The sequence below is a fragment of the Rousettus aegyptiacus genome, unplaced genomic scaffold (genome assembly GCF_014176215.1).
Source record: "Rousettus aegyptiacus isolate mRouAeg1 unplaced genomic scaffold, mRouAeg1.p scaffold_m13_p_12, whole genome shotgun sequence".
Taxonomy (NCBI): domain Eukaryota; kingdom Metazoa; phylum Chordata; class Mammalia; order Chiroptera; family Pteropodidae; genus Rousettus; species Rousettus aegyptiacus.
This window is the reverse complement of record NW_023416287.1, coordinates 53,762,853-53,777,187: the sequence shown is the minus strand read 5'-3', so window position 1 is coordinate 53,777,187 and position 14,335 is coordinate 53,762,853. Positions and strand designations below refer to the sequence as shown.

General features: G+C 35.6%; 1 protein-coding gene across 1 annotated transcript in view; it reads left to right on the top strand.

Moving 5' to 3' along the window:
* The window catches only part of NDC80 (NDC80 kinetochore complex component), a 37,995-nt gene extending 35,845 nt beyond the window's left edge, over positions 1–2,150 (top strand). The window contains exon 17 of the mRNA XM_016156871.2: positions 214–2,150. Coding sequence (XP_016012357.1) covers positions 214–351 — 138 coding nt within the window. The 3' untranslated portion in view covers positions 352–2,150. The remainder of the gene's footprint in view (positions 1–213) is intronic.
* Positions 2,151–14,335: the final 12,185 nt, after the last annotated feature.

The following is a 14,335-nucleotide window of genomic DNA, read 5'->3' as shown; positions in this document are numbered from 1 at the left end:
AGTAAAGTATAAAGAAAAGCACCATTCAAGAGAGTGGTTGTCTTTGGAGATTGAAAAGGGGATATGATTAGGAAAGGGCACAAAAGGGGCCTACACAGTGACACAAGAATGTTCCTTTTATTCCTTTTTTTACAAATGTCTGTAAATTTCACAATTAAACACTTTAAAGATATTAATGTGTTTACATTAACAATTGCTAATTTCTTCCACTAGAAACATCTTGAGGAGCAGATTGCTAAAGTTGATAGAGAGTATGAAGAACACATATCTGAAGATCTCTTGGAAAATATTAGAGAGATTGGAGATAAGTATAAGAAGAAAGCGGCTCTAATTAAGTCTGCTGATGAATGAAGATAAAATATTATCTAAGCAAGAATTTTATTAACAGTGTAAATTTTGAAATGTTCTTTGTAGGTTAGAAAAATCTCTAACATATCCTGTACCCTCCTTACAATGAAGTATCATGACCACATTTTCTCATGCCTGTAAAATATTTTTATAGCTTTTATAAATCTAGTTCATTAACTTAAAGTATGTATAACCTGAAATTATGATAATTTGTTGGTTCGCTAACCTTAGATGTGAAGGACCAATTATATACCAAAAATGTTATCAGTAAAGTGTCTTTTCTCTGATTTCTCTGCCTAACATCAGATGGTTAGAAAGATATTTTGATCTAAACCAAGTCAACAAACTAACTATGGTCCAAGTCCAGTCATACCCATTCATTGACATATCAACTATGACTGCTTTCGCACTACGATGGTAGAATTTAGTATATGTGACAGAGACCATATGACCCACAAAGTCAATAATGTCTACTATCCTGTCCTTTACAAAAAGTTTGCCAATCCCTGGTATATACCATACAAAGGTTGGTACTACTATTCAACTAAAAAGCTTTCTTTATGAATCTGGACCAAGAAGCTAAAGTTCTTTCAGGCTTCTTGCCATCTGTACTCTGAAATAAGCAAAAGAATATGGAACGTGAGAGCCAAAAGAAATAATAAAATAATCTAATTCAACCTCTTTTTTAGAAATGAATTCATTTCTAGAGAAGTTCTGGTTTGCCTCAGATCACACCTCTTAGTGGTGGAAGCCACACAGGAACTTAATTCAGACGGTACCCTGTTGAGTACAGTCACAAGAACCATGAAATATGAAATGTGCTGAATGGCAAGACAGGTCTAAGTTGTTAGGAAACTCCTCCTTAAAACTGAATTAACATCTGCCTTCAGTAGAACTTTCTATTCTTCGAACTTTATTTCAAATCTAATGCAACTCATAATGAATAACATGATAAAATGAAATCTAGGCAATATACTATTAAAACCCAAAATGGAATTCTAGTAAAGCTTTTTGAAGGGAGAACATTCAGCCTGAAAAAGTGGAATGAACAAAGATGGATCATAAGTGGGAGATAAATAACAGGACAAGATTAATAGTTACCAATGTATTTAAGAATCTTGACTGCAGACATCTAATAGAACTTTCTTCAGTGATTGAAATATTCTGTCAGCACTATCCAGTGTTGTACAGCCATATGTGTTGACTGCATACTCGAATGACATGTAAGTGACAAAAAAATACAACTCAGAACTTTGCCACTGAAAACATCATGGGAACAGCAGTGGCATCACCTGAAACCCCATTAATATACTCTTAGCCCCACCCCAAATATACTGAATCAGAATCTGTACTTCTTATAGTTTATTGACTAATTGTACATATTTAAGTTTTTTTGTAGGTTTATATATATATATGTACATAAATGTATATATACGTTCATAAAATCATCACAAACTAGTGAATATATTCATCACCAGTAAGTTTTTTCATGGCTCTGCAATTCTGTGTCTTGCCCCTACCTAAAGCCCTACATGCACCTCTAGGCAAGCACTGATTTTTCTGTTACTATAGATTAGTTTGCATTTAAATAGAATCATACAGTATGTATACCTTCATGGCTTATATCAAAATATTTTGAGATCCATATTGCACTGTATATCAGTAATTTGTTCCTTGTTATTGCTGGGTAGTGTCCCGTTATATGAATATATTGAGTTTACCAATTTACCTGTTGATGGACATTTAAGATGTTTATAGTTTTGGGTATTACAAATAAAGTCATTATGAACATTCATGTACAAGTGTTGTATGGACATATGCTTTTTTTTCTCTTGCATAAACACCCAGGAATTGATATAGAATAGGTATATATTTAACTTTTATGAAACTTAGAAAATGTTTTCTAAAGTGGTTGTACCACATGTTCCTATCTGCAGTATGTAAGAGTTCTAATTACCCACTCTTGGTATGGTCAGTCTTTTTACTTTTAGCCATCCTAAGGGTATGTGGTTCTATCTCAATGTGATACTAATTTGCATTTCCTAATGACCAGTGGTGTTAAACGTTTATCTTTTCACGTGCTTGTCAGCCATATATCTTCATAGTGAAATGTCTCTTCAAATATTTGCCTATATTTTTCCCAGATTGTTTTCTTATTACTGATTGGCAAGAGTTTTTATATATTCTAGATATAAGTACTTAGATACATATTTTGTAAATATTTTCTCCCAGTGACTCGACTTTTCATTTTCTTCATAGTGTCTTTTGAGGTGCAGAAGTTTTAAATTTTGATAAAGCCAAATTTATTGTTTTTTATGCTTTCTGCATTTTGTATAGTATTTAAGGAAACTTTGCCAAGCTCAAGAAATCTTTGCCAGCATCATTATGATTTTCACCTATGTTTTATTCTAGAAGTTTTATAGTTTTGACTACTGAATCAGAATTCAAATCTGCATTTCGAAAGGTCTCCAAGTTGTTCATATGTCCTTTAAAATATGAGATGCACTACTTTAAAAGATATCACCTTTAGTCAAGTATTATCCATATCGTAATACTATTTAATAGTTTAGGAATGACAGAAAAATTATACTAAGTTCAAAGTGATAACCCAAGCACAAGTTGTAACATGTTTAACAGACAAAAATGATCAGTGTACTTAACAGAGCACTTTTCACTTAACATTTTTTACCTCACTCCACAAGTTTTCTGAATTCCTATGGACATGCTTTTGTCTTCAGAGCTACCACTATTGAGGTAGATATTATTTTAGTTACAAATTCTAAGAATCCTAGAGTTAGAAAAGACTTTAGATATCATACAGTTCAACCTCCCAATGAGGAATACCTCCCTTTGCATTTTTGTATGTGGTTACCTAATCCTTGTTTAAATGCTTTGAATGATAGAACTTTTAAATTATCATTACTTCAAAGTGTTTGATGGTTGAACAATCTTGCTTGCCAGAATGTTTTATCTTAAATCTGCTTCCATTAACTTCTTCAAGATCCATTTTTGTCATAGAATAGTTGGGTTGTTATAGTTTGCAGTTCCATTTAGGGATGTCAATTATCTATTTATCTTATGTTTGAGCCTATGTTTGATTAAATCAACCTTTTCCTAATTGTTTTAATCTTTGTTTTTTTATCTTGTTTTCAATGTCACTGCTTTAAGCCTTTTCTATGTAGACTTTTTCTTTCATTTTTAATTTTGAAATAATTTGTCTTTAAAAAGTTGTAAGACTAATAAAAATGATCTTCACACAAATTCCCTAGCTAGTATTTCACTAAATTTATTTACCATTCTCTCCCCTTGCCCTATTTATTTATTTATTTATTCATTTATGTTGACTCACTTGTGAGTAAATTGCAGACATGATACCCCTTTACCTCTAAATATTTCAGTGTATATTTCCTAAAAACAATGACAACCTCACATAAGACAATTATCAAAATCAGGAAATTAATATTGGTATGTTAGTATCTAATCTACAGAACTTATTCAAATATTGCAAATTGTACCAATAATGTACTTTATTAAGATTTTTTTTTTTCTGGCCCAGGATCCATTCCAAGAGTACACATTTCTTTAATTGTCATATCTCTTTGATTTCCTTTATGTCAGAACAGTTCCTCATTCTGTCTTTAACTTTCACAGCCTTAGCATTTTTGAAGAATTTAGTAATTTTTAGACTGTCCCTCCCTTAATTTGGCTTAATGTTTTTTGACTAGAGTATGCATTATTTGCTGGACACCAAAGAAGTGATGTTACATTATTTTTTAGCACATTGCATCAAAAGGTGCATGATATTTATTGGTCTCATTAATATTAACTTTAATCACTTAATTTTGTAGGTAGCACCTGGTTTTGGAAGTTACATGGAGGCAGATTTTAGCCCAATATAAGATAAAATTTTCTGGCAAGCAGGGTTGTTTAACCACCAAATACTTTAATGACAATTTGGAAGTAGTTCTATCATTCGAAGTATTTAGATAAGGCTTAGAAAATATAAGTATTCTAAGTTACTATTTTTACCTTTGTAATTAAGAAGTAAGGAGGATAACTTTGTAAGTATATTTATTATCAAGCTTTCTCATAATAATTTTAATATGTCTTGAATAAATTTTTACTATGACGGTCGTGTAAAGTGGTTTTTATTGATATAATTTACATATACCATTATATAAATTTCAAGTGTATATATTAAAAAATAAATTGCAATAAGTCTAGATAACATCCATCACCACACATAATTACAAACATTTATTTTCAGCAACTTTCAAATATACAATACAGTATTATTAACTATAACCACCATGCTGTACATTAAATGATATTTTAAATTTCTAGTTATGGTAATTTTATGTGCCAAAAAGAAATTTTGAAATTTCTAATTCTGTTATTCATTTCCTCTACATTAGTCAGTTGACATTCTATTGTAAGGAAGAACTCTACCTTTTCCACTAGTTCTGTGAGCATGAACCAATGGGTTCTTTTTAATCAATGGGTTGTAATCTATAACTATTATTACTTATTTTGATGTTTAAATAGCCCCAGATTTGATGAGAAGAAGCTCCTTCAGGCTGGCTCCTGTATCCTTTTTGACATTTATCCATCCTTCTTTGAGCATTTCCTTGCTTTCTGGCAGAACAAGATGTTCTAGGTCCATTCTGTACTTTCCTTGCTCCATTTCTGGAATCATCAGGTTTTTCAAGGATGACTGGTCACTTTCAGTGGACAATAAGATTTAGAAACCAAAATCTGAATACTATGTGGGTTCATTGCTTCTAAAGTGCCAATACTTTCATTCCCTCTCCATGGACAGAGCTAGAAAATATAAATATTCATAAACATACCTACAACTATATTTATAATTCTGTGTGGATATATTAAAAACCATGTATTCATAGTGATAACTCCAGTTCCAATGCAACACTATACAAGTGCTTGATCATGCAGACCAGAACATAGGCTCAATAAGCAAGAATGCATTGGTTTAGGAACACATTTTTAGAATAAAGGATATAACACCATGGAAAGGACCCCCAAAGGATGGGATAAACTCACTATTGCATGACCCTTATGAAGCTGGATAAAATGATGGCTAACTCTCAGCAAAGTGGAAATGTCTGAGTTACCTAGGCAGAGAGTAAGAGGAAGGAACAAAAAGGCTGAGGGAAGAGAGCATATTGGGATACATAATAAAAAGCCAGAAAAGCCCCCCCAGTGTTCCAAAGGAGGATCCTGAGGACACTGCATGCATTAAGGCCAAGAAGACTGCCCTTAGGAGAGGGCAGCAGTATCACTAGGAAGTTCAGTGGTGGCTCCTCCACAGGCCGAGATGACTGTGGTTAGAGATAGGCACAGAGCTGAGCTTGTGAACATCTGTGGGGATGATGGAGCTCTGAAGTAACAAAAGCCAGAAGGCTGCTCACAGTGATGGGCAAGGGCAGAACAGTCAAAGGGGTCAATCTGAAGAAGTCATGGGAATAGTTAATAGAGATGAGAGATGCTGTCCTTATAAGCAAAAAAGAAAGACAATTATGTTAACTCTCCCACCCTCTGTCATAGTATAGTCCAAAGAAATTTGAACATTACACTCATCCAACAAGGGTAAGGGATTTTTTTATCTTTTTTTGTTGTTTTATAATGGACTATTTGTAGAGCAGTTTTAGGTTAACAGAGAAGTTGAACACAGGTGCTTTTAATTCTATAATCAACAAATAGCAAGAATGTGCAATCATAAACCTAACAGTGGTCATCCTTACAAAATCCTTTGCTCAGTTCCCAGGTGACTGATGAAGTAGTTGAGTATCTAGAAGGAAGGACCTAGCAAGGACCTTGGGCAGTGCACACTGTGATGAATCCCCTAGCTCTTCAAAGAGACCTGCAGTCACTTGAGCAATTGTACACTGTGGAAAGGAGACTAACTAGACAATTTTAGGATTATTTGACACAGGCTCTGAGTTGACAATGACAAAAAGCACCACTACAGCCCCTTTATTAGAGTGGAAACTATAAGGACTAAGTAACCGATAGAATCCTGGTGAAGATCTGGCTAACAGCATATCCGTTAGGTCTGTGGACCAACCCAAAGATCATTTCCTCAATCCTCAGATACATAGTTGAAACTGATATACTTGGGATTTGACATATACTCTACATTGGGTCCCTGATATGCAGAATAAGAGCAATTACAGTGAGGAAAGCCATATGAAAACTTCTGAAACTGCCTGCTTGACCAGTATAGTAAATAAAAATGACATACCAGGGAGGATGGCAGAGATTACTGCTACCATATAAGGCCTAAAGGATTCAGAGGTGGTGAGCCTCATTATATCTTCATTTAACTCACCAGTCTGGTTCTTTTAGAAACAGGATGGATGCTAGAGAATGACTGGGGACTACCAAAGACTTAACCCAGTAGTAGCCTCTATCCCATCTACTATTCCAGATGTGGTATCATTGCTAGAGCACATTAATAAGCCCTCAAGTATGTAGTATGCAGTCATTGGTTTGGTGATTATATTCTTTACCATGCCAATTAGAAAAGAAGATCAGAAAAGTGCATTATTGTGAAATAGACAACAGTATTCATTAATAGTCATTTACAGTGTTGTCACAGGCTACATTAACTCCCTTGCCTTCTATCATAATATATCTGGGCCACCTGGATAGCATACTGATCCAATACATCAATGACACCTTGATTGGACAAGATGGCTAAAAGCTACCTAGGATGCTGGTGGTATTGGTAATCCCTAAAATGATTCAAGACCTACCACTCCAGTGAAGTTTTTAGGAGTCTGATTGTTAGGAACATGCCAGCATATCACTTCCAAAGCAAAGACAACTGCTTCATCAGGCATTCCCCATCATGAAAGAAATACCAAAAACCTGGTAGATTTCTTTGAGTTATGGAGACAACACATTCCACACATGGGAATTTTTTTCCACCTCATATATTAAGTGACCTGAGAGGCTTAAGTGAGGCCAGGAATAGCAGGTCCAGGCAATGGTGCAATTGGCCCTGCTTCAAGAGACATACAATACTGCAGATCCTATGGCGTTAGAAAAGATATACTACGGAGCTTATGTAAGTTCCAGTGAGAATCAAGTGGCAGTTCTCTGTGGTTCAAGGGTAAACTCATATCATCAATGCAAAGTAGCACATACCCTTTGAGAAACATCTTGACCTGTTATAGGGCCTTGGTAGAGACAGACACTTGACCATGGGACATTAAGTGACTGCATATGGAGCTTCCCATTGTGACCCACCAAGTCATAAAGTCAGACAGGCCCAATAACAGCCCATCATAAGATGGAAATGGTACATGTAGGATCAATTTGGGCACAAAGAAGCTGCCCAACCAGGCAGTTAAGGCCCTCATGTCACCACCAGTTGCACCAGTGCTCCTGCCTGTTTTCACCTGTAGACATAAAGGTTACCACATAACCAGCTGAAAAACGAGGAAAAATCCCAAGGTTTACTTATAGATGAGTCTGTTTATATGTGGAGTCCTAAGGGAAAATACTCATTAGATGCATTGCAGCCACATTCAGAGGTAGCTCTGGAAGACCGCCAATGGAAGATTTTCCTACTGGGCAGAACTTGGAGTGATGCACCTGGTCGTCCACCTCATGTAGAAGGAGGAGTGGGCTGAGATGAGAATATATACAGATTCAAACACAGTGACAATGGCTTGGCTGTCTGGCCAAGGCCTAGAAGGCAGGGCACCAAGTTATCTAGGGTGGAGCCATAAATGAACATATGTGAGTGGGTACCAAGTGTGAAGATCTTTGTAACACCCACTGGAAAACATCTAGTACAGAAGAGGCATTGACAAAAATCACTTGGCCAATTGAAGTTAGACAGAACTGATGTGGTGGGCACCTGAGGGGAATAGCCATGCTGTCAGAGATGGAAGCTCTGTGTAGGCCCAATAGTAGGGACTTCCAGTTCCCAAGATTGATCTATTTACTGCTACCTGTGAATGTCAATCTTGTCATCAACAGAGACCAACACTGAGTCCCTGATACAGCACTATCCTTGGAGGAGACCAGCTGACCAGTGGGTGGCAAATTGACTATATGAGGCCCTGTCCATCCTGGAAGGTCCAGTGCTCTACTCTCTCAGGGATAGACACCTATTCTGGGTAAGGGTTTGTCTTTCCTGCCTGTAGAGAGCCTCAACCAGCACCACTATCTGGGGCTTATGGAATGCTCGATCCAGAGGCATGGAATTCCAAACAGATAACTACTAATCAGCGAAAGAAATGTTGACATGAACTCATGACCATAGAATCTACTTGTCATGTCATGTACAGGAATACCCAGAGGCTTTCTAGAGTGCCTTCTAAATGTGCAACTGAAATACCAACTTAGAGGAAACACTCCGAAGAGATAGAGCCCCTCCTTTAAGACCTAACATATTTATTAAATCAGAGATCTCTGTGTGGAGGTGTGTCCCCGAAAGGAAGGCTGTGTGGAAGTGGAATTCGAGGGTTAGAAACAAGTGTTCCTCCACTTGTCATCACTCCCTGTGACCCATTGAAGATTTTTATGCTTTCCACTCCCCAACTCTGCAAGGTTAGACATCCTGTTCCCATTGTGGGCACATTCTTGCCAAGGGACACAGATATAGTCTCATTGCACTATCAATTACAACTGCAACCAGGACACTTTGGACACCTTAGCTCAAGGAGCAGCAGGAGAGTAAAGGAGCCACCATTATGAGAGGGACAAATGACCTGGCTCAACAGGAGCAGCTAGAGATGCTTCTACAAAGTGGTAGCAGAGCCAGGTGATCCACTTTGGCATCACTTAGTATGCCCCTACCCCATTGTAATCATGAATGGATGGTTCAGTTTTGGGGTGCAGCAACCCCAAACTGAGAAGGAAATGACTATCATGTATTCAGGTCCTTTGTGTGTGAAAGCTTGAATCACAGCACCAGGTAAGCCCAGGTAATAGTTGAGGACAAGGAGAACTTCAAATGGACAGTGGAGGAGAGAGAGGGTGAGTACTATGGCTCTGAGATCAACCACTATATCAGAGACTGCTGTTCTTCCCACTAACCTTATTCTTTCATTCCCTCAGGAAGAAATATGCATGAGAACCACAGAGGAGTTAATCCCTAAACCTGTGTGAGAAGTAGACTTGTGTCACACAAGGGGTAAATGGTAGAAGTTGTAAGGGTAGCTTTATAGAACTCCTGCTACAGGGAGAGTATTGACTTTGGCTCAAGAACCCTGACAGCTTGTCCAAAGCTCACACTATCCATCCAACCTTCTTTCCCTCCCTCTTCATAACTTTGGGGTCTGACAGCTATCTCAGCCTTCCTTGACTCCCTCTCTATTTCCTTTCACATAGCCTTTCCCCTTAATAAAAATCTTGCACGTTTAATCCCATCGTGGCTTCTACTTCTAGAAGGACCGAGATTACATGATTTATAAATTACATTATGGAGATTCTTTATCATCTGGTTGTGGTTTCTGCATAAGAAAGATATTAATTTATACATATTTATATAACTTGACACTATTTTATGAGTTGTTTATTATTCATTTTTGTTGTTGTTGAGTCACTTGAGTTTTCCAGTTATATAGTCATGATGCCTGCAAATACTAATAGTTTTACTTACAAAGTCCCAATTTTCTTCTTTTGTCTAATTGTATTGGTCAGCAAATCAAACACAATATTAAATATTTGTGAGAGTGGTTATCTTTGTCTTGTTTCTAATTTTAAAGGAGAATGTTTGATGTGTTTTCCCACTAATTATACCAGCTTTTGTGCTGAATTAGATATATCATCTAAGAAAGTACCAATTTTTTCCTTATTTTATTAAGCTTTTTTCTTAGTAATGATTGTCAAATTTTTCAAATTTTTTAAAGCATCTGTGAAATTTAATCTATTATTTTTCACCTAATATTTTCATGTGATTGGTTTCCAAACAAATAAACATCCTTGCATTCCTAGAATACGTCCCGCTTGGTCATAATGTATTTATTTCTTTTTTTCTTAGTTTTTTTATATGCTACCATATTCTCTGTGTTAATATTTCATTTAAGATTATACTTTTACATTTATGTTCATAAGTGAGAGTGGTGGTCTGATGTATATTTTGTCAGGTTTTGGTATCAATATTGTATCACATCAGAGAAAAAAGCTAGACATTTCCTCCTTTTAAAAATTTCTCCGGAAATAGTTTTAGTATTAGCATTAGAGTTGCATGCTTTTAAAGTTTAATAGAATTCCCACCTGTGTGTGCTACTTTCTGTGGATGTAGCTCTTTAAGAACATTGCCTATTTCTTCTACAGAAATCAGTTTAAATATTTATTTTTATTCTCTTCTATAGTTTTTTTTTACTAAATTTATTGGGGTAACATGTTAATACAATTATATAATTTTCAAGTGTACATTATAATTTGAAATCTGTATATTCTATTGTGTCTTTACCACCCAAAGTCCAGTTTTCTTCAGCTACCATATATTTGATCCCCTTTACCCCACCTATTTCACCCTCCTCCCCACTCCCACCCTCTGATAACCACTAGTCAATGTCCATGTGTCTCTGTTTGTCCTGTTCATTTGTTGCTTTTACATTTATATCCCAAATATAAGTGATATCATGTGATTTTCAATATTTTAAGTATAGCTTATTTCGCTTAGCATGGTTATCTCAAGGTCCATCCATATGGTTACAAATAGCAGTATTTCATCTCTCCTTATGGCTGAGTATTATTCCATTGTTTATATGTACCACAGTTTCTTTAGCCAATCATCCATCATAGGATACCTCGGTTGCTTCCATGTCCTAGCCACTGTGAATAACGCTGCTATCAACATCAGTATGTAAATATTTTTTGGATATGGGTTTTCAAATCTCTGGGGTAAATACCCAGTAGAGGGATTGCTAGATCATATGGTAGATAAATTCTTAGTTTTTTGAGGAATCTCCATACTATTTTCCATAGTGGCTGTACCAATTTGCATTCCCACCAGCAGTGTATGAGGGTTCCTTTTTCTCCTCATCCTCTCCAACATTTGTTATTACTTGTCCTATGCATTATACCTATTCTAACAGGTGTAAGATGGTATCTCGTTGTGGTTTTGATTTGTATTTCCCTAATAACTAGTGATGTTGAGCATCTTTTCAAATATTTGTTGGACATTTGTTTTGTATGTCCTTTGTAGAGAAGTATCTGTTCAGGTCCTCTGCCCATTTTTTGATTGGATCATTTGTTGTTGTTGTTGTTGCTGCTGCTGTTATTGAGTTGTATGAATTCCTTGTATATTTTGGATATTAGGCCCTTATCAGAGGTGTTCCTTGCAAATATATTTTCCTATTCAGATGGTTGTCTCTTTATCTTGCTGACTATTTCTTTCACTGAGCAGAAGCTTTTTAGTTGCATGGAGTCCCATTCATTTATTTTACCTTTTACTTCCCTTGCTTTTGAGGTCAACTTAGAAAAATCCTCTTTAAGACCAAGGTCCTTCAGTTTAGTTTCTTTGTTTTATTTTATGCATTTTATTGTTTCAGTTCTTATATTCAGGTCCTTAATCCATTTTGAGTTAATTTTAGTGTGTGGTGATAGACAACAGTCTAGTGTTATTCTTTTGTAGGTACTTTCCAGTTTTCCCAGCACTGTTTATTGAAGAGGCTTTCCTTTCTCCACTGAATGTTTTTGGCTTTTTTGTCAAAAATTATTTGCCTATGTAAATATAGGTTTACTTCTGGACTCTCAATTCTATTTCACTGGTCCATGTGTCTGTTTTGCTGCCAATACTATGCCATTTTGATTACTGTTGCTTTGTAGTATAATTTGAAGTCGAGCAGACTGATGTCTCCAGCCTTGTACTTTTTTCTCAGGATTGCTTTGGCAGTTCAGGGCCCTTTGTACTTCCATAAAAGTCTGATGGATTTTTGATCTATTTCTTTAAAAAATGCTGATGGTAATATGGCCATTTGAATTATGTTGATTCTTCCAATCCAAGAACACAGAATATCTTTCCATTTCTTTGTATCTTCTTCGATTTCTTTTAATAGGGTGTTGTAGTTTTCATATAGGTCCTTCACATCTTTCATTAAATTTCTTCCTAGGTATTTTATTCTTTTTGCTGCAATTGCATAAGGAATCATTTTTTTCTACTTCCTTTTCTGACACTTAATTATTAGAGTATAGAAAGCTATGGATTTTTGAACGTTGATTTTGTATCCAGAAACTTTACTGTATTTGCCCATTGTTTCTAGTAGTGTTTTTGTGGAGTCTTTGGGGTTTTCTATATAGAGAATCGTATCATCTGCAAATAGCGATAGTTCGACTTCCTCGTTTCCAATTTAGATGCCAGTTTTTGCAGCACCATTTATTGAAGAGGCTTTCCTTTCTCCGCTGTACGTTTTTGACTTTTTTATAAAAAATTTTTTGCCCATATAAATATGGGTTTACTTCTATACTCTTACTTCTTTCTGTTCCACTGGTCCATGTGTCTGTTTTGCTGCCAAACCATGCCATTGTGATTACTGTTGCTTTCTAGTATAATTTGAAGTTAGGCAGAGTGATGCCTCCAGCCTTGGTCTTTTGTCTCAGGATGTCTTTGGAAATTCAGGGTCTTTTGTGCTTCCATATAAAACTGATGTTTCTATTGTTCCAATTCTTTAACAATGCTATGAGATTTTGATGGGGATTGCATTAAATCTGTATAATGCTTTAGGTAATATGGCCATCTGAACTATGTTGATTCTTCCAATCCAAAAACACAGAATATTTTTCCATTACTCTGCATTTCTTTTAATAGGGTCTTATAGTTTTCATTATATAGGTCATTCACATGTTTCATTAGATTTATTCCTACGTATATATTTTTTGTTGCAATTGCAAAAGGAATCATTTTTTCTACTTTCTTTTCTGACACTTCATTATTAGAGTATAGGAAAGCTATGGGCTTTTGAACACTGATTACATATCCACAAACTTTACTGTATTTGCTTGTTGTTTCTAGTAGTGTTCTTATAGAGTCTTTAGGGTTTTTTATATAGAGAATCATGTCATCTGCAAATAGTGATAGTTTGATTTCTTCATTTCCTATTTGGATGCCTTTTATATCTTTCCCTTGGCTGATTGCACTTGCTAGGACCTCCAATGTTATATTGAATAGGAACCCTCATACACAGCTGTGCCTTGAGTATAGGTATTAAGTCTTCTTTGAATGTTTGGTTGAATTCACTGGTGAAGCCATCTGGTCCTGGACTTTTACTTCTTGGTAGGTTTTTGATGATTGTTTCAATTTCCATGACTCTGATCAGTCTATTTAGATTCTCCAGTTCTTTTTGAGTCAGTCTAGGAAGGTTATATTTTTCTGAGTACTGGTTCATTTCTTCTAGATTATTAAATTTGGTGTTATATAGTTTTTCATAGTATTCTTGTATGATCCTTTGTATTTCTGTGATGTCAGTCATAATTTTTCCTCTTTCATCCCTGATTTTGTTTATTTGTGTCCCTTCTCTCTTTTCTTTAGTGAGTCTAGTCAGGAGTTTGTCAATTTTATTAGCCTTCTCAAAGAACCAGTGCTTTGTTGCATTTACTTTTTCTATTTTTTTGTTTTGTTTTGTTTTCAATTTCATTAATTTCTGCTCTAATGTTGAGGATCTCTTTCCTTCTGCTGGCTTTAGGCTTCATTTGTTCTTCCTTTTCTAGTTTTTTAAGACGAAGCATTCGGTTGTTTCTTTGGGCTCGTTCTTGTTTTTGGAAATGGGCCTGTGATGATACGAACTTTCCTCTTATGACCACTTTTGCCTTGTCCCAAAATTTTGATATGTTGTACAATCATAATCACTTTTTTCTATGTATCTCTTGATCTCTCTTTTTATTTCTTCCCTGACCCAGTTATTCTTCAGTAGTATGTTGTTTAATCTCCATGGATTTGTGGTTCTTTCTTCTTTTTTTACAGTTGATCTCTAGTTTCAAAGCATTATGATCAGAGAATATGGTT